Here is a 23864-nt window from a genome sequence, read left to right as displayed (position 1 = left end):
CGCCCTGTCCTGCCCAGCCCTGCCAGGGGATGTCTGACTTTCAAGAATCCTGTTAGAATCCTCCTTCCCCCTGATGTTTCCTCTTATAATTTTTCATTCCCTGCCTCCCACCCTGGTCCTCGGTTATAAATCCCCACTTGTTGCTGCTGTATTCAGAGTTGAACCCAACCTTTCTCCCCCACTGCAGAATTCCACGGTAGGGCCTATACCTATTGCGATGGTTCCAAAGAGGGTCTTCTTTGCTGTGCTTTCACACGTGTCATGGAATAATCTTTTTTCTTTAATAGGACAGAAATTTTTAAAGCACCTAGGGCCTCAAAAGATGTGCATTTCCTCCCCACCCTAACCCCTAGAACCATCCAAGTACCATTCCACCTGAAGCTGTCCACCCGCCAACACGTAGGTACTGCAGGCCTACTGCAGTCTATAGTGGCTTAGGGAGTGTTCTTGCGGATCTTTAACACTGGGTGTGAAATCTACGTTGGGGGGACACAACTAGATTAGGATGGCACCCGGTGGGGGGGGGGGGTCACACCCGGATACAATGTCTCCTGTGGCCCGTCGGGTGACTTGGTGTGATGAAAAGGGCTCCGCCCTGAAAGGCAGGTCTGGCTCTTCTGCGGGGCTGCGGGGATGGGGCGCGCCGGGGCCGTGCCGCCGGGCGGGGGCTCCCTCAGCGCGGCAGCCGCCAGGTGGCACCACGGGCCCGGGGCCTGGGCGCGGGCAGCGGCGGCGGCGGCGGGCGGGGCAGGAAGGGGTTAAGGAGCTGGCGGAGCAGCAGCCGCCGCCGCCGCGGCTCTTCGGGGAAACCCGGCGCGGGGCGCGGGAGGGAGCGGCCGGGGCGGCGGGGCCGGGCCAATCGGGCGGCGGGCCCGGCGCACGGAGCCAGAGACATGGAGGGGGGCGCGGCGCCCGGCCGCCCGTGACGCGCCGCCGCCCGGCCCGCTCTCGGCGAGCCCGAGCCGCCGCCGGCCCCGCGGCGGAGATGAGCAGGTCCGCGGCGCTGCTGCTGTGCCTGCTGGGCTGCCACGTCTGGAAGGCGGTGACCAAGACGCTGCGGGAGCCCGGCGCCGGAGCCCAAGGTCGGTGGGCGGCGGCGGGGCTGGGGGCTTTGTGTCGCGCCGGGCCTGGCGCGGAGGCGGCGGCGGCGGGAGGGTCCCGGGCCGCGTGGTGGCGACGCAGCCCGAGCCGCATCGGGAGCCTCCGGGCCTGCAGCACCCGCAACGCGCTCCCGAGGGGGCGGCGCGGGCCGGGGACGTGGGGGTGACCCGGGCGGAGGCTTCGGGGGCCGGGGATCGGGGGCTGGGTCGGGCAGGGGCGCGGGCAGCTCCAGCTGCTGTGGCCGCTGCGGCGGGGGCTCGTCTGGATGTGCCCGGGGGTCCCTTTTATGCCGCGCCTCGGACACGCGGCTCTGTCTCCCATGCCGCCGCGGACAGAGGGGCCGCCCAGGGCGCGCCGCCCGATCGCGCTCCCAGCTCCCCACGCCGGGCTCCGGTCTGGGAAGCCCCAGCTCCTGGGCTGCGCTGGGGCCTTTTGTTGTGGCGGGAGGGGGCGGCTGACGCCCCGGGGTGCCCCCTGTGTCCCGGGACCCCGAGGTCCGCGGCCACTGCCCGCCACCAGCCACTAGCCTGCCGCAGTTTGGGAAAGTTTGGGGGGTTCTCTCCCCCTGCCTATCTGACGTCTCTTGCAGACCATAAGGGATTTATTTGCTCAGCGGCCCAGGAATCTTCTCTGGAAGGGGTGAAAGAATTGAACTGGGAGGCCCTCATCGCTCACCAAAAAAAAAATCCTTTCCAGGTCTGTTTGTCGCCAGCTCGTGCCTTTTGTCTCGTCTTTGGCCTCCACAAATCTGCTTTCCAGCCCTGGGAGTAACGTGGTCGCCTCTGAGAATGGCCACGAGCCTGTCTTTTGTTTTTAAAATCAGCGTTTTTTGAGGGGAGTCCCCCACACCCACCCTGAAGCTTGCTTGGCACATTTTTGTGGGGACAGCATCGAGGGCTCCTCTGTTGCTGGCGTTTTCAAAAGGGCCACTGAGGCCCGCAGATGAGCCTCTGCATTCACCCAGGGCACCGCTGCTAGGACTCGTGCTGGGGGCTCAGGTCTCTGCGAGGGAGCTCCCTGCAGCCCTGCAGAACCCCGGGATTCCGAGCCCGAGGCCTGTCCCCTCAGAAGGGTGTGTGTCCTGCAAAGTCGGCTCTGCAGGCCAAAGAAACGAGGAGTGCTGCATCCGAGGGTCTCCTTGCTGGAACCCCCTTTCCTGGGCTAACCCGCTCAGGGTGCCTGGGAGCAGAGACGCCCAGGCTTCCACCACGATGTTGCTACGGGGAGGAAGGGCTCTGCCAACAGTCTGTTGGGTTGAGTTTGTTGCCTACATGTTGAGTTGAAGGTTTTCATATTCTGGTACTTGCAGTATCATTTCCTGGTATATCTCAAATGCATTGCTGCTTCTATGGCCATGGTAGAATATGACCGTTATGAATTGTGTATAATTTTAGTAATGCCTATCATGGAAGAGCGGACAGCTACAAAATACAAAAAGACCTATATATCTCTTCGTGTAGGAAACGAATGTTTAGGACATTAGATCATCAGTGTTGCATTGTAGCTTCTTTTATTAATACCCTACTGCTTTTTTGAATCGGCTATTTTAGAGAATGATATTTGCACTTCAGCAAGGCCGTTAATTTTAAAGAGCAAGTTGAGTTTTTCGTTTTGCACTTGAAATACCAATATATGGAAATATTAAATTCATGCACTTCTGAAATAGAGAAAGGAAGGCATGTCTTCTACATATATAGATATTCAATGTCTATATATGTAACAGGTTTAGGTCTAAGACCACATTTTTAGCAGCTCTTGCTGCTAAAAATCCGCCTCTCAGGAATGGAATATTATGCGAAATGGGAGGGAAATTGTCAACATGAGAAGAGGTTTCTGCCATGGCTAGCAGTGGCTTAGTTTAGGGTATGGTTGGAGTGGGAGATCAAGTATCTTGGCATAGTTTACCCCTTGGATTACTTCCTTTGTTGTTATCTACTGTAAGGATGGCTTTTTAAAGCCTTGAGCGCAGGAGCTCTTTTAGAAATCAGGTCTCACTACCTGGCATCTGGATTTTGAGCTAGCAGCATTTTTAAGGGGATGGACAACTTCTCCTTTGACATTAGAAGGTCAGTCCCAACTCACTGAGTTCTTCAAAGCACCTTAACGTTCACTTGCTATAGTATGACGTAGTTTTAAAATTCATGTGTTCTCTGCTCTCCTGGATCATGTACACGATAAAGACAAATGCCACATGTGATTTCACTTTGCATATCCCACAGTGGGTTGTAGGTTGTTATGCATACAGTTGGTGCTCAGATGGTGCTGAATAGGTAAGCATCAGCCATAGCTAATACCTACACCATAACGCCACCTTTAGTCATCATCATTGGCTTGCATTTTAAGAAGAAAAGTTCAATGTTTACCTTCCCCAAAAGCTAATTTGTAAGAATTTTGCTTTTGTGTAGAATCTGTTGTTTGAATCATTCTTTGAACAAGCATTGCACATACATATTACGCACCAACAGGATTTGGGAATTACTTTAGTAAAACTGCTTAGAGACCTTAAACAGACAGAAATCATATACTGTAGTAGTCCAGCTAGATTGCTAGAACTAAATGACACCTTTTTGATTAAATGAGTCTTTATGTCATCTGATGAAACTAGCATCTGCAAAATTTCTTGGCATTACTTTGCTTTGTATATATTCAAGATAAAATTGGAGGTTTGGCTTCAGACTCTCTTCCCGTAGCTACTTCGAATCGACAAAGTGATTTCCAATGCCACAGTCAGTTGTCACAGTGAGGGTTGGCTTTGTTCATCATGAATTTGAACTAGCTCTAGACTATGACTATTTTTATTAAGTGTTTCCTCTCAGTTGCTCTGGAGCATTTATAGTATTGAATCTGTTTTCTGGAAATTTTTCAAAAACTGTTGTTCAAAAGCATTGACCCATTTTGATTTTCTTCACCTCTTTTACAAAACTGTAATGAGGCTGGGTTCAATAGAGAGGGCTGTCGCAGAAGAGCAGTAAGCTGTGCAGATGTACTCTTTAGGGATGTGGTTTTGAAGCCCAGCACTCTTACTTATGTGCCAAAAGGAAGGTCAGAGCTAGGTTAAGAACTTCATGCTCAGACATCTTATTGGATGATGTTTATTTTGTCGCTGGATATCTAGCAGGTGTTTGAGGCAAACCCAGTGCTGACAGTGCGAGGTGTTCTGCGATGATGCGCTAGCTTTTTGCTCATCTCAGAAAAGCTGCAATCTGTTATAATATTTGAGGCGAATGATTGGCTCTCTCTCTTCTCTAAGAGATCTATTCTTTGCCAAACTCAAACTTCAGTTGTTAGAACATGGGGTCTGTCGAAAGACCACGAAGCCATGTAAGGTATCAGGAGGATCATCCAACAAGCCTAACTTATGGTGACATTGTATTAAGAGCATGACTTCTAAATAAAACTCATGGGCTCACATCCTGGGAAACCACAGGAGCTGGACTCACAGAGGCGGCTGGGCTTCCTTGCAAGCCAGATGTGAGGGCTTTATGCAGGAGCAACAGTAACGTCTAGGGAATTTCTGAAAAAGTCTTTGAAATGACTTCATGAATTGTTTTTGTATCTTATTTGTACTTGTCTATAATACTTTGTAACTTACAGGTTGTTACCTTAACATCCAAACCAAAAGAAGGAAAATAGTGCATGCATTTCTAAACAAATAGCTTTCTAGTATTAATACTTTCTCAGTTTTTTTGTTTGTTTAATTTTTTTTTTTTTTTTTTTTTTTTTGAGACAGAGTGTTGTTCTGTCGCCCAGGCTGGGGTGCAGTGGCGCGATCTCAGCTCACTGCAAGCTCCGCCTCCTGGGTTCATACCATTCTCCTGCCTGAGCCTCCCGAGTAGCTGGGACTACAGGTGCCCACCACCACGCCCGGCTATTTTTTTATTTTTATTTTTAGTTTCACTGTGTTAGCCAGAATGGTCTCGAGCTCCTGACCTTCTGATCCACCCGCCTCAGCCTCCGAAAGTGCTGGGATTACAGGCATGAGCCACTGTGCCTGGCCACTTTCTCAGTTTTAATCAATTCTTTATTTTAACCAAATTACTGACATCTCAGTAAATCTAACTGTGCATCTTTATTATTGCTGGCAAATACTAATTTGGAATTTTTAGTAAATATTAATTTCCTACTTTTAATAAACACTACTTACCAAGAAAACATATGGAAATAAGCTGAATAGACAGCAGGTATGTATAATGCTGTATCATGAATAAAAAGTTGAATAAAGCATATTTCAGAGATTTAGAGAGAGGAGTTTGTCCTGTGATGACAAATACCTTGTGTACTTTTTGTGAAACATACATATCAGTAATGCTGTTATAGTTTGATCAAGTTGTAGAGAAGATTTTACACAAATCATTTTCACTTAATATCACCAAATATGACTTTAGGACTCATAAAGACAACAGTTCTAGCTAAATTATTATACTCCAGGAAACACAGAACTGAATATATTTTAAATGTATTTTAGAAATTAAGTTTCAGGCCAGGCACAGTGGCTTGTGCCTGTAATCCCAGCACTTTGGGAAGCTGAGGTGGGTGGATCACTTGAGGTCAGGAGTTCAAGACCAGCCTGGCCAACATGGTGAAACCTCATCTCTACTAAAGATACAAAACGTAGCCAAGCGTGGTAGCGGGCGCCTGTAATCCCAGCTACTCGGGAGGCTGAGGCAGGACAATTGCTTGAACTCGGGAGGCAGAGGTTGTAGTGAGCGGAGATCGCACCACTGCACTCCAGCCTGGGCAACAGAATGAAACTCCATCTCAAATAAATAAATAAATGAAATTACATTTCAGTACTCGACCAATGAATTGTATGAAATAACTGTTCTTTAAAAAGAAATTCTACAGTGTAACCCAATAGCATACCCTGAATTAAGAAAACTATTATTTAAAAAATAAATCTAATTTGTAAATAGGCAAAATTTGAGGCAACTAACCACTTTAGAAAGGGCTTCAGGATAAGTTCCCCTAAACAGCTGAGTCAGCATATGTAAGATGACTCCACCTTCTCTGATCAAGCCTCTTGTTTCATTCGCCAGCTCCTCTTACTTTTAGATTCAAGTCCGTCTGCAAACATTTGCTCATCTTTCTTTCTGTCTGTCTGTCTGCATTTCTCTCTGTCTCTCTTTTTTTTTTTTTTTTTTTTTGACAGAGTCTCACTGTGTCCCCCAGGCTGGAGTGCAGTGGTGCAATCTCGGCTCACTGCAACCTCTGCCTCCCAGGTTGAAACAATTCTCCTGCCTCGGCCTCCCTAGTAGCTGGGGTTACAGGTGCATGCTACCACACCTGGCTAATTTTTGTATTTTAGTAGAGATGGGGTTTCACCATGTTGGCCAGGCTGGTCTTGAACTCCTGACCTCAGGCAGTCCGCCCACCTAGGCCTCCCAAAGTACTGGGATTACAGGTGGGAGCCACCATGCCCAGTCCTTTTCTTTCTTTCATTTACCCTTTTCAGAACTTATTAATCTTTGCAAATTCTGGGAATTAAGCCCCTCTGGATGGATGACTCAGGCTTTCGCATCTTTAGTTGATGTCATAGCTCCATCTCTTTATGTCCAGCAAACTGGTAGACACCTCCACTTCAGCACTCCAGGTTTACCTCAAACTCTTTTTCCTTCCTTCTGCAGCCCAGCATTCCTGCTTCTCTGTTAACCAGACTCGAAATCTAAGTGTCTGTTTACGTCCCTTCCCTCCCTTAAAATCCGTGCAGTAGGAATCTCATAGATAAACTTATATAGCAAATGTTAGTGCCAGAAGGGTCTTGGGGATCAAGTTGATCTTCCTTGTTCTGGAGATGAGGAAACCCAGGCCAGGTGACCTAAGGTAATTTTGCCCACTGGCCATGCAGACATCGTGGTAGTAGAATAATGGCCCCCAGAATGTCCATATTGTGATCCCTGGAACCTGTATGTGACTTTACGTGGCTAAAGACTTTGGCCAAGTGATTCTGTTAAGGATCTTGAGATGGGAAGATTAGTCTCAATTATCATCCAGCTGGGCCCATTGTAATCAATCACAAGAGGGAAGCAGGAAGGTCAAAGTCAGAGGAGATGTGCTAATAGAAGCAACGGGTCCAAGTCAGGGAGAGACTGAAGACGCCACACAGATAGCTTTGCAGATAGAGAAAGGGGCCAGGAGCCAAGGAATGCAGGTGGCTTCTAGAAGCCAGAAAAGGCAAGGAAGCCAATTTTACCCTAGAGCCTCCAGAAGGAATGCAGGCTTGCTGACGTCTTGGCTTTAGCCCAGTGAAACTGATTTTGGACTTCCGACCTCCAGAACTGTAAGATTTTAAGTGTGTGTTGCTTCCAACCACTGAGTTGTTTGATAATTTGTTATGGCAGCAATAGGAAACTAACACAGACCCTAACCCCTAAGAACTGTGAATCGAGATTTGCACACACAAGACGGTGGTGCACCATGGACTGCTTTTTGGAACCGAGCTACTGAAGTTACATTTGGAAAAACGCATGGAGTTCTTGCATCGATTTACCAAAATTCCACCAAACTGGGGCCATGACAAGGATCCTTGGGGACAACCTCAAGGACACCCACCATCACCAGAATAACTGTTTTCCTTCCAGATGAGGAAGGAACAGTGGGCTATGGCTTTTCTGATGTTCAGGTCCATTGAGTGTGCTGTGTTCCTTCCAGAGCTGGGATTCACACCTGTAAGGGGAACATGTAGCCTCTGAAACCCCTGCCAAAAGTCACTTTCAGAAGTCTTGCTGGCTTTTTGGCTGTGCTCTAATTTTTGTTGGAACATATCTATTAGTAACCAAATGAAGTAAAAGAAAGCTGGGATGGGATGTCACCATAGTCCCTTCTGCGTTTATGTAATGAAATGTTAGGGACCGCCCCCCCCAACCCTCCACCCACCCGACTTGAATGGCCTCCCAGTTGTCCTCCCCAGGGCTCAGCATGGCCCCTCTGCAATTTCTCCGCCTCTCTCAGGCAAATGCGCCCCACCAGCTCCGGGGCCCAGGGCCATTTGAACAATCCGAGAAGCCCCCATGCTGATGAGGGAGGAGCACTGTGGAAACACCTTGCCACTGCATCTGTTGGGGAATAGAGGAAGGGAGGAGTTGCTTGCTCTCCTGCAATTTCCATCTCATTTGGGAGCAAAAGAATCCAGTTCAGTGGGCCCCAGAGAGGGGAGACAGGTGACATTTGGGCAGGGTCTCGAACAGAAGCTGAAGGGGTCACTGATGGCTTGGTGGAGTCATACGGGACTCCATCCAACCTCATGTCTAAGGGAAGGAGAAGTGTGATGAAGTGTCCTGCCATCCGTCTCCTGCCAAGGAACTGAACTGAAAGCTGCAGAGAAGCTTGAACCTTCTCGATTTCTGGGCTTTGGCCAAAAAGTAGATAAATAATGGAGGAAGGGAGTGAATCACTCAGTTATTTTAAGGCCAATAACCTTGCCACAGGTTAAGGTAGCATCCTTGTCTCTCTCTCATAGCTTAGACATAGTATTCATTCATTTCTTCTGATTTCCACTCCATGTCTACCTTAGCCCTCTTGGGTCCTTGCTAAAGACAGCATTGTCTTCATCTCAGTTTTAATTTGTCCTTTCAACTCAAAACTCTCTTCCATGTTGCCTGTCTTCAAGCACCATTTAATTCACGTTCCTGTCCTGCAGAATAATGCGAGGTATGTCCCTTTTGCCCAAAGTGTGAAGCCTGGATGACTAAGCCCGGCCTTTATGACCTCCACACCTGTCTTTGAATGCCTTTCCCACTGTCTCCTGCTCTTCCCAGTTCAAATCGTCTCCTCTAGAACATTTCCTTTATCCTCCTTTCCATGGTTGCTATACACCCTCACTTCCTTCATCTGTAGCTGACCTCTTTTCTGCTCTTGAAATCAAGTTCCTAAATCTTAGCGTCTGCTGTATGAAGACAGTGTGCTAAATACTTGTTGGACAAAAAGAAGTGGTCTGTCGGGGAGGGGGCATTATATTTTTTGCATAAGCTTGATTATTTTGCAATTTTCACCTCGGAAGGTTTACAATCCTTTTGGAAAATAAGTGGAAAAATAAATGCCTAAAGTGAGAAGGACATCTAGATGGTAGTTTTTATGTAATTAGGCATGAGTCTCTTGATTCAGATGAAACCCACTATTGTATGACTAAAAACAAGTTCAGCTACTGGTTGTTGGTAATGTTTTTGTTTTTATTTTTGTTTTTGAGACAGAGTCTCGCTCTGTCACCCAGGCTGGAGTGCAGTGGCGACCTTTCAGCTCACTGCAACCTCTGCCTCCTGGGTTCAAGAGATTCTCCTGCCTCAGCCTCCCTAGTAGCTGGGATTATAGGCATATGCCACCACACTTGGCTAATTTTTGTGTTTTTTAGTAGAGATGAGGTTTCACCCCATCTCGGATTTAGTAGAGACAGGCCAGCCTGGTCTCAAACTCCTGACCTCAGGTGACCCACCCACCTCAGCCTCCCAAAGTGCTGGGATTATAGGTGTAAGCCACCACAGTGGCCAGTAATGTTGATTTCTAGATATTTCAAGGAGTTACGCACAGTGGGACACAGAAGTCTTGTTTCAAGGAGCATAAGTGTGCATTCCATCACTAAGGGTTCCTAAAAGTTGCAAATTAAGTAGAAGAGGCCCTAGTTGATCAAATATTTAAAGTAGCTACAGCACAGACTGGACAATACTGGTGCTTTAGTGATTTTCATCGTCACTGGCAATTTCTGAATAATAACGATGGAAGAATTAGGTCAAGCTGTTTTATATTCCTTAAACTGGATGGGAAGATAAGATGATCAAATGTGGATTTCATCTGTTCATCCATATTTTGAACTCTTATATGAAATATATAAGGACACTCAAATGTGAGAACTAGCAAGATCTTTTGGAATTTGGGGAAGTGGCAATTAGCTTAGGGAAAGATACCTTGGAAGTGAGAATTGAGTTTACCAGAGATTGTTTTATCATTTTGTTTGTCTTGTTTTAATCTGTACTCCCACAAGGATAGAGAGGCATACATTTAATGAGAAAAGGCTCAGCTAGTTCCAAGTCAGATGAACACTTTTATTTTCTTAGATGTACTATCTTGAGCTCAGAGTTTGAATAGGAAAATGATTGAATTTGTATTGGGGGAAAGAGTTTTAACGTCATTTTGGCAGAGCTGAATGAAGAGCGCTGAACACTTTTATTAAAGTTGTCCCGAATCCATAAAGTGAGTCCTATCCGTAAGATTTATGATTTTTTTTTTTTTTTTGAGACAGAGTCTTGCTCTGTCACCCAGGCTGGAGTGCAGTGGCATGATCTCGGCTCACTGCAACCTCTGCCTCCTGAGTTCAAGCGATTCTCTTGCCTCACCCTCCCGAGTAGCTGGGACTACAGGTGCACACCACCTCACCTGGCTAGTTTTTGTATTTTTTGTAGAGACAGGGTTTTACCATGTTCGCCAGGCTGGTCTCGAACTTCTGACCTCAGGTGATCCGCCCACCTTGGCCTCCCAAAGTACCGGGATTACAGGCATGAGTTGCTACGCATGGCAAGACTTCTGATTTCAAGAACAGCCATTAGTAGCCCAGTCTCAATGAATGACATTCACTCTCTTCCTCTTTATTCTGACATTATTTGAGTGTGGTTGTGGTGTGGTTTCCTTGCACCACAATTATGGCTTAAATCTCTTCCCTCACAGAGGAGTCAATAAGAAGTGTATTCCAAGGGAGATGTATATTAACAGAGAGAATTAAAGCGTGTGTACTTTGTATCTTAACATTTTAAGTAACATTTGCTATTATCTTAGTTGTTTAATTATTAATAATTTATCCTTTATAATTAATCATACTTTATTAATGATTAGGTGAGGACATTGATTATAATTTCTTATAAAATAAAAGTAAGATGAGGGCTTGCAAAAGTTAGATCCAAATTTAGATCGAAAAGATAATAACCCTCTGTAGGCAGTAACTATGGCAGTAACAAAGTTGCAGCATAGAATGGGTTAATTTTATTTTAATCCATGGGAAAAAGACTTAGCTCTTTTAGGTGACTGTAACATTAATCCAGTAAAAAGTTGAAAGTGTGGCTTGGCTACCAGAACCGCCAGGGTGATGTTGGACTGCCTTGATGAAGGCGTGGTTTCTAGAAAGCAGATTGGGGCATAATCTTACTGTATCATGAGCTGATCTGACCATACTCAGATGATTGTGGTTGACCCTAGATGTCAGACACATTCAAAGGAGAGCTTGAAATCAGGTCTCCTGGTGTTGTATGCTTTGCTTATCCATGTGATACTGTTACCCATTCATGATGTTTGCTGGTGTTGGGCTGGACTGGCACTCCTCTGTGCCCACCTATCCCTGTGACAGAAACCACATTGTCCCCGGTCATGAAAAGCTCAGCCCTAGAATAGCTAAACTGAGCTAATCAGAAGGAGGAAATCCTAAAGGGGTAGCCTCAAAGTCTTGTTTGTGAAAGATGGTTCAATTCCAGAGGGTATTTGATCGAGAGGGAAAAAAGGGAAACATGTTAGGGAACTTCTGATATTTTCATTGCATTAGTTTTCCATTGCTACCTTAACAAACTGCCACAAATGGAGCAATTTAGCCACCCATTATTTCTCACCATTTACGTGGGTCAGAAGCTTGGGTATAGACAGCGTGGTTCAGCCAAGTCTCTGGTTGGGGTCTCACAAGGTCAAAAGCAAAGCATCAGGGCCGGGTGTGGTGACTCACACCTGCAATCTCAAAACTTTGGGAAGCCAAGGTGGGGACATTGCTTGAGCCCAGGCATTTAAGACTACCCTGTGCCACATAGCAGGACTTCATCTCAACAAATAATAAAAAAAATAAGCCAGGCATGATGGTACACTGTGGTCCCAGCTACTCAAGAGACTGAGGTGGGAGGATCGCTTGAACCTGGGAGGTTGAAGCTGCAGTGAGCCATGATCACATAACTGCACTCCAACCTGAGCAACAGAACAAGACCTTGTCTCAAAACAAACAAACAATCAGCTGGGCCATGTTCCTTTTTGGAGGCTCTGGAGAAGAATTCATTACCAAACTCAACCAAGTCGTTGTTAGAATTCAGTTCCTTGCCAATTCAGGACCGAGTCCCTGTTGCTTTGTTGTCTTGGCCAGAAGCCTTTCTGACCTCCGTGAGGCCACCTGCATTCCTTGTCACCTTGCCCCTTCCATTGCCAAGCCAGCAAGAGTGCATCCAGGCCTCCTGCATGTCCAGTTGCTCTGACTTACCCTTCTGTGATGTCTCTCTGGCTATGGCTGGAGAAAGTTCCCTGCTTTTAGGGGCTCATTCAGGATAATCTCTTTATCTTGAAATCCATAGCCCCAATGACCTCTGCAGTCCCTTTTTAACACAACATATTGACAGGTTCCAGGGATGAGGGCGTGGATGTCTTTGGAGGGCTCATTCCGCCTGCCTAGCTAAAATGTCGAGGATGGATCATGACCCTCTGTCCAATGGCCAGAGGGTACCGGGAGGCCCATTTCTCTGCCCTTGAGGATGTTGAGAAGGAGCAAAAAGACTGCTGAGGGTGTCCTCTCAGGTTCTGGACAAGTGACTTCCCTGTCCCTTCCCTCCCTGAGACTTTAGAAACCACCATGGACACACATTGCAAGGAAAACAGGCAGCTTCTGCAATCCTGAAAGCTGTATTTAAAGTGGTGCTGTTTTTGTATGTTGACTTTAAGACCCCGGGAGTGAAGTTTGTTTAGATAACTGTGATTTATTAAATTCTTGGAATTGTCAATATTGATTTGTCTGCTCTACTTAATGTTAAATTGATACAATAGAGATAGGCAGTCTCAGCCTCATTCACCTGGACACGTAAAACTAACAATGACGATTAGCAAACATGTGCTGGGTGCTTCTTACATGCCAGACAGTATGCAAAGGAGCTTGACAGATCATCTTATTTAATCTTCACATCAATCGCATGCAGCATAAATATCATTCTCCCTTTATAGAAGAGGACTGTGAGGTGCAAAGAAGTTAAACGACTTTCCCAAAGTTGCACATTAATTGGAAGAGTCTACTGTTATGTAGGAGACAGCCTGGACTTGACCCCTCAACTGTGCTGCTTTATGACTTAGAGGATTACATTATAATTTCACACAATGTTGATCCTCACAGCATTTTACCAATGTAAATAAGGGGCTTTTCATGGGCCTGGTAATTTTCATGAACAAAGACAAAAACACCCCATGTGTGTGGTTCCTGTTTGCCCTTGAACCATGAAAAGCAACCTTGAGCATCTTTGTTGAGGGAAGCTTGGTACTTGATACTGCATGGGATCCAGATGTGTGGAAGAGATAAGAAGCTCCCACAAATAACTCTCATGAGCTCTTAGGGAGGTCCAATAGAACAGAGTGGGATTTGGGTTTACACCCAGGTAGGATTGAGGGAATCTTCTGGCTTGTGTGTTCAGAGCGCATTAATATTTGGCAAGCTGTTTATATAAAAAGAGAAACATGTTTGAACCCAGCAACTGGTGAGTTGGGGTAGGGAAGGATGAGGTTACATGTAAAACATTCAGTTATGATTGGATTCATAAAGTATAATGAGATGCCTTTTTTCTCCTTTTGGCATAGAGTGAGGGCTTTCTTTGCTCTAAGTGTGAAATATCAGTATTTATTTGGTATTTGAACTTGTAAAAGTTTAATATTTTTCTTTCTTTTAAAAAAAGCTTCTAGACAGGCACAGTGGCTCACGGCTGTAATCCCAACACTTTGGGAGGCCAAGGCAGGAGGATTGCTTGAGCCCAGGAGTTCAAGACCAGCCTGAAAAACATAGGGAGACCTCGTCTCTACACAAAATTTAAAAATTAGCTGGGCATGGTGGCAGGCACCTGTGGTCCCAGCTTCTTGGGAGGCTGAGGTGACAATACCGCTCAAGCCCAGGCATTGGAGACTGCAGTGAGCCACGATCATGTCACTGTACTCCAGCCTGGGTGACAGAGCAAGACCTTGTCTCAAAAAATAAAAAGCTTTCTACTTCCTCTTTGCTTATACAAAGACTCAGAAAACTAATTTTAAACCGGTAGATAGTATTATGGGACTGTAATAGGTTTTTATTTTTCAGTTTATCTCACGAAAATGTTAGTCATACAAAGAAATGGAAAAAATTTTGCAGTGAATACCCATACACATCCCTTAGGCCCTATAATTAACATTTTATTATACTTGCCTTATTACCTACTCATTTATTCATCCTTCTATCCATCCATTAATCATACTCTGCATTTTAAAGTATGTCTCAGGTATCAGTGCCCTTGCCCCTAAATAAATACTTCAGCATGTATCTCATTAATTAGTGTTCCATATTTACTTAATGCTTATTTTTCCTCTTAGGGAAATTTACATACCAGGAAATTCACAAATATTAAGTGCTAACCTAGGCATACACATGCGCAGCTCAAAAGCCTATCAAGGTGCCGTTTATTTCCATCATTCCAGAAGGGTCCCTCATTCCCTTCCTAGTAAATCCCTGCCTCTACTCTTCAGGGCAACCACTGTTCTGATTATTTTCTACTGCAGATTAGTCTTCTGTCTTTTTTAGAACTTCATATAAATTGACAGTATGTACTCTGGTACTCTGATTTATTTTATTCACCATGGATTTTTTGAGATCCATCCATTTGTTTTTGGTTGGTTGGTTGGTTTGTTTATTTATTTATTTATTTATTTATTTATTTATTTATTTATTTATTTATTTATTTTGAGACAGAGTCTCGCTCTGTCACCCAGGCTGGAGTGCAATGGTGTGATCTCGGCTCACTGCAAGCTCCACCTCCCGGGTTCACGCCATTCTCCTGCTTCAGCCTCCCGAGTATCTGGGATTACAGGGATTACAGGCGCCCGCCACCATGCCCGGCTAATATTTTTTGTGTTTTTTAGTAGAGACAGGGTTTCCCCACGCTGGCCAGGCTGGTCTCGAACTCCTGACCTCAGGTGATCCACCCGCCTCAGCTTCCCAAAGTGCTGGGATTACAGGCATGAGCCACCGTGCCCGGCCTTTTTGTGTTTGTTTGTTTTTGTTTTTTGAGACAGCCTCAATCTGTTGCCCAGGCTGAAGGGCAGTGGCGTGATCTCTGCTCACTGCAACCTCTGCCTTCTAGGTTCAAGCGATTCTCCTGCCTCAGCCTCCCGAGTAGTTGGGATTACAGGTAGCCAGCACCACACCTGGCCAATTTTTGTATTTTCGGTAGAGACAGGGTTTCACCATGTTTGCCAGGCTGGTCTCCAGCTCCTGACCTCAGGGGATCCACCCTCCTCGGCCCCCCAGAGTGCTGGGATTACATACGTGAGCTACCACGCCAGGCCCAGATTCATCCATTTATCCCGTATCATTCAGTACTGATACCACTGTATCAGTAGTAGTTTGTTTCTTTTTATTGCTATTGAATAACGTTCTTCTGTATTAATATTCCACAGTTTACCCTTTCTTCCATTGCTGGGCGCTCAAGTTATTTCTAGTGTTTGGCTGTTCTATCTGTAGTTGCTGTAAACAGTTTTGACAATTCTTCCATGGACATATTTTTCATTTCTCTCCAGAACATACCTAGGAGTGCCATTGCTAGATCATAGGGTAGGTGACTGTTTCCTTTCATAAGAAACTGCTAGACTTTTTCCCAAATTGGTTGTATCTTTCTATACTCCCCTTGAAAATATATGAGAAATTTTCTCTTGCTTCTCTTTCTCATAAACATAAGGTATTGTTAGTTCTTTAAATTTTAGCCATTTTGAGGGCAGATTTATATATATGTATATATGTATGTATTTATATATGAATTGATTTTTTAAATATAGCACATTTCCAGCTATAAATAACTTGACTTTTTTAATGTGGAAGCATTGTTAGAAACCAAAGTTGAGGTTTCACTGTGATGTTTATGTTTATTTTCAATAATATCTTAATCCAAACTTGTGTTTTTCTTTATTCTATTAGCCCATCAAATGATCAAATTATCTCAATGAATATCCTATCTGATTATGTAGAACTGCTTTATCACACACCTACCAGCTAAGCTATGGTGTGGGTAGGTCTGTGTGCATGTGTATTTATATAGGGAGGCATGTGTATACATGCGTGTGTGTGTGTGTGTGTGTGTGTGTGTGTGTGTGTGTGTGTGTGTCTGGGTAAAGAAGGAATAGGAGAGAGAGGAAGTAAAAACGCTTCTGGAGTTTAATATTTGCATGCCACAGGTATAGAGCTGGAGGTGATATGGGACTGTTTTGATGCCTGTTCCCTCTTTATTTATTTATTTTTTGAGACGGAGTCTCACTCTGTCACCCAGGCTGAAGTGCAGTGGCACGATCTTGGCTCACTGCAACCTCCACCTCCTGAATTCAAGCGATTCTCCTGCCTCAGTCTCTCGAGTAGCTGGGACTACAGGTGCACACCACCATGCCCGGCTAATTTTTGTGTTTTTAGTAGAGAGAGGGTTTCACCAAGTTGGCCAGGCTGGTTTCGAACTCTTGACCTCAGGTGATCCACCTGCCTCAGCCTCCCAAAGTGCTGGGATTATAGGCATGAACCACCACGCCTGGAAGGAAACCCACATACATTTGCCATTTGGAAGGTGCAACTGTTGATATACAAACAAGAGCCAGGGCTGGCCTTGGTGGCTGATGCCTGTAGTCCCAACACCTTGGGAGGCTGAAGTGGGTGAATCGCTTGAGCCCAGGAGTTCCAGACCAGCCTGGGCAACATAGTGAAACCCCGTCTTTACAAAAAATACAAAAATTAGCTGGGCGTGGTGGCACGCACCTGTACTCAGGAGGCTGAGGCAGGAGAATTGCTTGAGCCTGGAAGGTCTAGGCTGCAGTGAGCCATGATTCTGCCACTGCACTCCAGCCTGGGTGTCAGAGCAAGACCCTGTTGCAAACAAACAAACAAAACTAGCATATCTTAATCCCTAAACAGCTTCTAGATGTTACTTGAGACACTTCATTAACTCTTTTGAGTCATTAATGTATTGAGTCATTTCTTCTAAGTATTCTCATAACTTTTAAAGGTTAAGTTCTAAGCATATCTATCTATTCCAGAAGTCAGAAAATTTGAATCAGCATTGAGCATATCAGGAGATGGTCTACTGGGAAAACTGAAATGCCTCCAGATTGAAGAAGCTGCCCTACAGGTCTCTCATTTATAAAGTTAGACAGGATAGGATTATTTCCTTATTTCCTCTGCTTGTACCATTCACCTATTGTCTGTTGACAAGTCTTAGTGAACGTATCATTATTCCATGAGCAGTACCTGTTGTACAATGAAAGTTCATGATGTCAAAGCAATTCTGAGGCCCATGGTGCTGGGTCAGCGGGAGCTGCACCCCAGCCTGTTTCTTCTCTTTGTGTGAAGTGCTGTTGGAGAAAGGACTTACAGATCAGACTTGGTGCTTCCCCGGGCCTGGCTCCCCAGGCCTCTTCCTGAGACTTGAAGGGAGACATTGCCAAGTTCATTGCCTTGAAAGCTCCACTGTCCACCACTTTTTTTTTTGAGACAGCGTCTCGCTCTGTCACCCAGGCTGGAGTGTAGTGGCGTGATCTCGGAGCACTGCAACCTCTACTTCCCGGGTTCAAGCAATTCTCCTGGCTCAGCCTCCTGAGTAGCTGAGACTACAGGCACGTGCCACCACGCTTGGCTAATTTTTATATTTTTAGTGGAGGCGGGGTTTCACCATGTTGGCCAGGCTGGTCTCAAACTCCTGATCTCAGGTGATCCGCCCACCTCAGCCTCCTTAAGTGCTGGGATTACAGGTGTGAGCCACCATGCCCGGCCTGCCCACCACTTTTTATGCAGAGCTCCAGGAGCTGCTTCAGAGGTGGGGAGGGACCTGGAGTGCAAGCATGGCGAGAGTTTTGGGCCATCAGATGTGACTTGGTTGCACTCTAATCACTGGCTCAGCAGGCACACGCCTAGGCTGTCCATGTCCCAGAAGGGACTTTGGAAGGACAATGCCTGGTGTTGATGACATTCATTTTGAGTTGCCGTGTGATCGTATTAAAGTAAGCTTACTTTGCATTTGGCATTTCAGATGAGCGTGCATGCCCATGGGCTGATTCAATGGAGCTGAGCTGTTTTCAGGGTCCATGTTTGGGATTAGGGCAGAACGGAGTGTGGGAGTCAGGTCCCTCCCTTTGCTTCAGGTTCCTCCCTTTCTTCCCTCTTGTTTTTTCTCTCCTGTGGCCTTTCCTGAGTTTTATTGTGTTTCTGAGCCGCCTGCATTGTAGGAGCTGTACCATGCAGAGAACAGTGGCACCTGGTACTCTTCCCCTGCTGTCTACACTGCTGCCTTTTTCCTGGAGGTATTTTCCCATGCCCTTTGTCCGGCTTCTTTGGACTCTGCATGGAGACAGAATTAGTGGTGTAAATAGCCCTTCTGTTGTTTATCTTCAAATAGAGATTTTATAAAAAGAGACGATGTTTTCTGAACTTAGAACATTTTCTTGCTTCAGTGCTCATGAGATAATGTTGATGAGTGCTCATGAGATAAGTTCATTGGTCTGATTCCTCAGTGTAGAGCCATACGTCTCTTTAGGGTTTCATGTGACAGGAAGTCATATTCTGGGGATTGCCAATCTATCATTATGTCAATATTTATGGTATTATGAAAATCTGTGATTATTCTGAGTTAGGAAAACACAACAGTATTAGAAAAATGTATGTGTGTTATTCCAAGTATTGTGATATAAAAAGTCAATATCTGCTTCCAAAGGATGGCGTCAAACTATTGGTGTTTAATGGCATTTAATGATTCACAGTATTCCCTTCTCATCAGAGGTTGGAGATGATTGGTTTTTAGATGCCTCCTTTAGAACAGGGTTTTTCACTTCTCACCCTCTTCTCTTTGTTACCTGCCATCTGCTGGACATGTTTTTGAATGTGCGATAAGGCATATGGTTAAGGAATAGAAAAGTTAATGCATGCAACTGGTGTAAGTGGAAGACACAGTGGCTGCAGTCTGGTCAAGTTTGTAGTCCATCTGCCGGAGCACAGAGCGCCCTTTTAAAATGTGACTTTGCTATCCAGGCCCTGCATCTACCAATTGTCCAAATGTTGCTGGTAGCAAAATTAAGTCTCTCCTCCCCCAGTGACTTCATTTGCACACAGCACATATGCTCAGTGCATAGTTTTATGGATACATTTGCTTCCCTTTACTCTAAACCTAAGATTACGTGGTGAAATTAAACTCCGAGAATGAGCCTTTTAGCCCATTCACCTCTTGGCAAAGCGAACCATTCAAGTGGCTTTTAACACACAATTTGTATTCTCTTTAGAATTGATTCTTGTGCTGTAACTTGCGTTTTTAGTTGGATTTGAAATAGACAAAAGACTTCCATTGTGTACTTTCCCTACAACTTTTTGAAACAATTTTCTTCACCTACTTGAACCTCATTTGCCTTTATTTAAAACTTAAAATCACTGCCTGTACTGTTAGAATGTTTCTTTCTGTGTCTTGATGGAAATCTGTTAGATACCACATTAAATATTAAACTTAGGCATTCTAAATTTCTAAATCAATACATGTTAAAGTGCTTCATAAATGCCAAGTAAACACGAGGGAGGAGCTACTAGCTTTTGGACCCTGGGTATTATTTATGTGCACTCATTAGACAACATTTTATTAATTGGGTGAGGACCATTCCTGTTTCACATTCTTATTTCTGAACTTGGACTTCTTAGAGTCCATGAGAGAATGGACTAACAGTACTCGAAGTTAGATACTTGTCAACCCTTTCCTTCTGTTTTTTAATTTTTATTTTAATTTAATTAGTTTATTTATTTTGAGTCAGGGTCCTGTTCTCTTGCCCAGGCTGGAGTGCAGTGGTGTGATTTCGGCTCATTGCAATCTCCACCTCCCAGGTTCAAACAATTCTCCTGCCTCAGCCTCCCGAGTAGATGGGACTACAAGTGTGCACCACCACACCCAGCTGATTTTTTTTTTTTGTATTTTTAATAGAGACAGGGTTTCACCATATTGCCCGGTATGGTCTTGAACTCCTAAGCTCAGGCGATCCACCCACCTTGGCCTCCCAAAGTGCTGGGATTACAGGCGTGAGCCACCGCACCTGGCCAATTTTTGTATTTTTTGTGGAGACGAAGTTTTGCCATGTTGTTCAGGCTGGTCTTGAACTCCCAGGCTCAAGGGATCCACCTGCCTTGGCCCTCAAAGTGTTGAGATTACAAGCATCAGCCACCACACCTGGCCTTAAATTTATTTTTAGTTTTTGTGGGAACATAGCTGTTTTGTGGCTGATGAGCCACTCTCCATCCATCCACCCATCCATCCATCCATCCATCCATCCATGCATCCATGCATCCATGCGTGCATCCATCCATCCATCCATCCATCCATCCATGCATCCATGCGTGCATCCATCCATCCATCCATCCATCCATCCATCCATCCATCCATTCATTCATGCATCCATCCATCCATGCATCCATCCATCCTGTCTGTCCATCCATCCATGCATCCATCCATCCTGTCTGTCCATCCATCCATCCATCCATCCATCATCCCTACTTTCCTTACCTTTCACCACCAAAATGCTGTCATTATTATAGATTTGCATGGTCGTTTATAGATTTTCAAGTGCTTTCAGATCCATTCTCTATTTTGCTCATCATCATCCTGAGAGGTACTCAGGAGAGATATGATTCCTTTTTTAGACCAAGAAAAGGTGTTCAAAGTCATTTGGCTGATGCAGCGTGGAGGTGTTCATCCCACACGCGACCTCTTCCTCTCTCCTCTCAGCTCATCTCTCTCAGGGGCTTACACACCCACACTCGGGTTCAGTAATGATTCCTGCGCAGGGACTCTTCAGTCCAGGGCCACCCAGTTCCTGGGCTCACAAAGCATAGTTCACATACTCATAATGAAGTGAGCACAGACAGTCATTCTTCTGATCTGAGCAAAGATACAAAGAATTAAGACCCAGTCCTTGCTTTTCAGGGGCTCGAGTTCCTATGGAGGAAGCAAAGATAAAGAAAAAGAGAAAGAGTGAAGCAGTCTAGGTGTGAGAAAAGCATGTCAGGGGACAGAGGAAGCAATGAGAAAGGGGCATTCAAGGGGGGCTTCCCAGGGAAGTGACTTTTGAGCTGGAGTCTGAGGGCTAAGAATTAATCACGTAGAGAAGGGTGGCCAGGCATGGTGGCCCACACCTGTAATCTCAGCACTTTAGGAGGCCGAAGCAAGCAGATCACTCGAGGTCAGAAGTTTGAGACCAGCCTGCTTAACATGGTGAAACCCTGTCTCTATTAAAAATACAAAAATCAGCCGGGCATGGTGGTACACACCTGTAATTTCAGCTACTGGGGAGGCTGAGGCAGGAGTATCGCTCGAACCTGGGAGGCAGATGTTGCAGTGAGCCGAGATGGCACCACTGCACTCCAGCCTGGGTGACAGAGAATGTCTAAAAAAAAAAAAAAAAAAAAAGAGAATTGGCTGGGCGCAGTGGCTCATGCCTGTAATCCCAGCACTTTGGGAAGCTGAGGCAGGCAGATCATGAGGTCAAGAGATCGAGACCATCCTGGCTAACACAGTGAAACCCCGTCTCTACTAAAAATACAAAAAATTAGCTTGGCGTGGTGGCACGCACCTGTAGTCCCAGCTACTGGGGAGGCTGAGGCAGGAGAATCGTATGAACCCAGGAGGCAGGTGGAAGTTGCAGTGAGCTGAGATCACACCACTGCACTCCAGCCTGGGTGACAGAGTGAGATTCCGTCTCAAAAAAAAATAAAAATAAAAATAAAATTAATCATGTAGAGAAGGAGATGAAGTGCTTTCAAGACCACATGCCATCCATGTGGATTGTAGCTTTTGGATGGGACAAGGGAGTAAAAACATCAGCCACAATCAAGATGCCTAAGTTTATGAAGTATTTGAAAAAGAGCATCCTCTTTTTTTATTTGTTTGTTTGTTGGCAAAATTATCAGTGGGTTGCTGAGCTTTTGCTAGTAAACTCAGGTCTCATACCACGGGGGCATCACGCGTAGGGATGTTACTCTAATTCTGTGAACCGGGTGCCATGTCTGATCTATCTCCCTCTCACAGATTATTATCATTCTTCTTCACCCATTTATTCTGCTTGGTTGGTTCATCTTCAACCAGATATTCCAACATCAAAGTGCCTGGCGTTTCCAGCATGAATTTTCCTCCAGCCCACCTATTCTGCTAATCTCATGTGATTTGTTTAGAACACCCTTAGTTGTCTTTGTGGCTGATCTCTTTTACTTTCTTTCCTCGTTCTTGTTGTTGCCTTTTTAGTTTACTAAAGAGTGTCCACATCACAGCAACCAAAAGGGCACAGAAAGTTCCACCGCTTTCAAGAGAATTTCAGCAGGGGCAGAAAGAGATTATAAACATTGTTGAGTGAAGCCATTTATACCCAGATCGGTGCCACATTTACCTTTCCAAGTCTAAAAGTGTTCAGGATAGGGAAGCTGATGCCGAACATCTTCATGGTGGCATAGGAGTGATTTACTTCCTGGTTGGAAAAGCCCTTTAGTGGTCCTCATGAGGGCTACCCTGGAGGAGCCGTCTCAGTGTGGCTAGTGGCCTCTTAGCAATCAAGAATGACTTGGAGCTTCCTTTAATATTCTGGCCTTTACAGGAATTGAAAGGGAAGGAGCAGAGTGTTGTGGGAGAGCCTGTTTTAAGTGATATTCATCGATTCACTGATTCATGGATATTTATTGAACCCCTCCTACTCGAGTTACATGCATGGCCCTCGCCCTTCCTGAGTTCACAGTTTATTGCATGCAGTTAACTACTCAGTAAGCAAAATTGCTGTTCCAGGTAGACAGATGTGCACTTAGCCTTGTTGTAGAACACCTGTCTGCAGGTGTGTACCTCTAGCCGTGTTCTGTATTTTCTAGGGCACCTTTCTGTGTAGTTCTAATTACATGCCGTTTTTCTGGATAATGATCTAAGGGACTTCCTAGCTTGCTGTGAAAACACAGGTTTGCTAACAAGTTAACGACTGTTGTGAAAAAAGAAAAAACTCTATAATTGGATATAAATCGAATGTGAAAAATGTTTTCCATTTCCTCTCTCCCGATTCATGTAAATAGTTTAAAGTTGATACAATTTGAGATGATAGCATGAAGCCAGACTACTTTTAAAAATTAAGAGTTATGAATAAAACAAAGGAAAACAGCTCTGTTGCTTTAGAGAAAAGGTCAGTAAAATGAAAGTGTGATAAAATGAAATGGAGTACAGTGAAAGTCACTTCCTGCAGCTGCTGCCCGTTCTCCTGATGGGTTTTTGGAATGGGGCAGCAATTCACTCAGCCAGCTTCTCTCGCTGCTCTACTGCGTCACGAAGCATGGAGGGGAATCAGCTGGGGATCTTGTTAAATGTGTATTCAAATTCAGAGTCCGATGTGGCCCCTGAGAGGCTGTACTGTTAACAAGCTCTTCCATGAGGCTGCTGCTGCTGGTTGGTGGACCACGCTCGAAGTAGCAGGGCTGCACATCCGGGCTTGATGGTTAGGAACAGAGAGGGGCAGAGCCAGGATGCCGTCATAGACCCTGGTGACTGCAAGGGGTCCTAGTTACACTGCAGTCAGTTCTGCCCACAGGTAAACAAGCCACTCCTCTTCCCTTAGACTTTTAACGTCTCAATTTAAGAAAGCTACCTCAAGGCCGGGCATGGGGGCTCACACCTGTAATCCCAGCACTTTGGGAGGCTGAGGTGGGAGGATCACTTGAGCCCAGGAGTTCAAGACCAGCCTGGGCAGGATGGTGACACCGTGTCTATACATTAAACCAAAAAAAAAGGCCA

At 45.4% G+C, this 23864-nt stretch overlaps 1 protein-coding gene across 1 annotated transcript in view; it reads left to right on the top strand.

The window, feature by feature from the left end:
* Positions 1-899: 899 nt before the first annotated feature.
* FAM171A1 (family with sequence similarity 171 member A1) overlaps positions 900-23864 on the top strand; it is a 163098-nt gene continuing 140133 nt past the window's right edge. Inside the window, exon 1 of the mRNA XM_032162904.2 lies at positions 900-1082. Coding sequence (XP_032018795.1) covers positions 986-1082 — 97 coding nt within the window. The 5' untranslated portion in view covers positions 900-985. The remainder of the gene's footprint in view (positions 1083-23864) is intronic.

Source organism: Hylobates moloch, unplaced genomic scaffold, assembly GCF_009828535.3.
Source record: "Hylobates moloch isolate HMO894 unplaced genomic scaffold, HMol_V3 SCAFFOLD_2, whole genome shotgun sequence".
Lineage (NCBI taxonomy): Eukaryota > Metazoa > Chordata > Mammalia > Primates > Hylobatidae > Hylobates > Hylobates moloch.
This window is presented reverse-complemented; position numbering and strand designations above follow the sequence as displayed.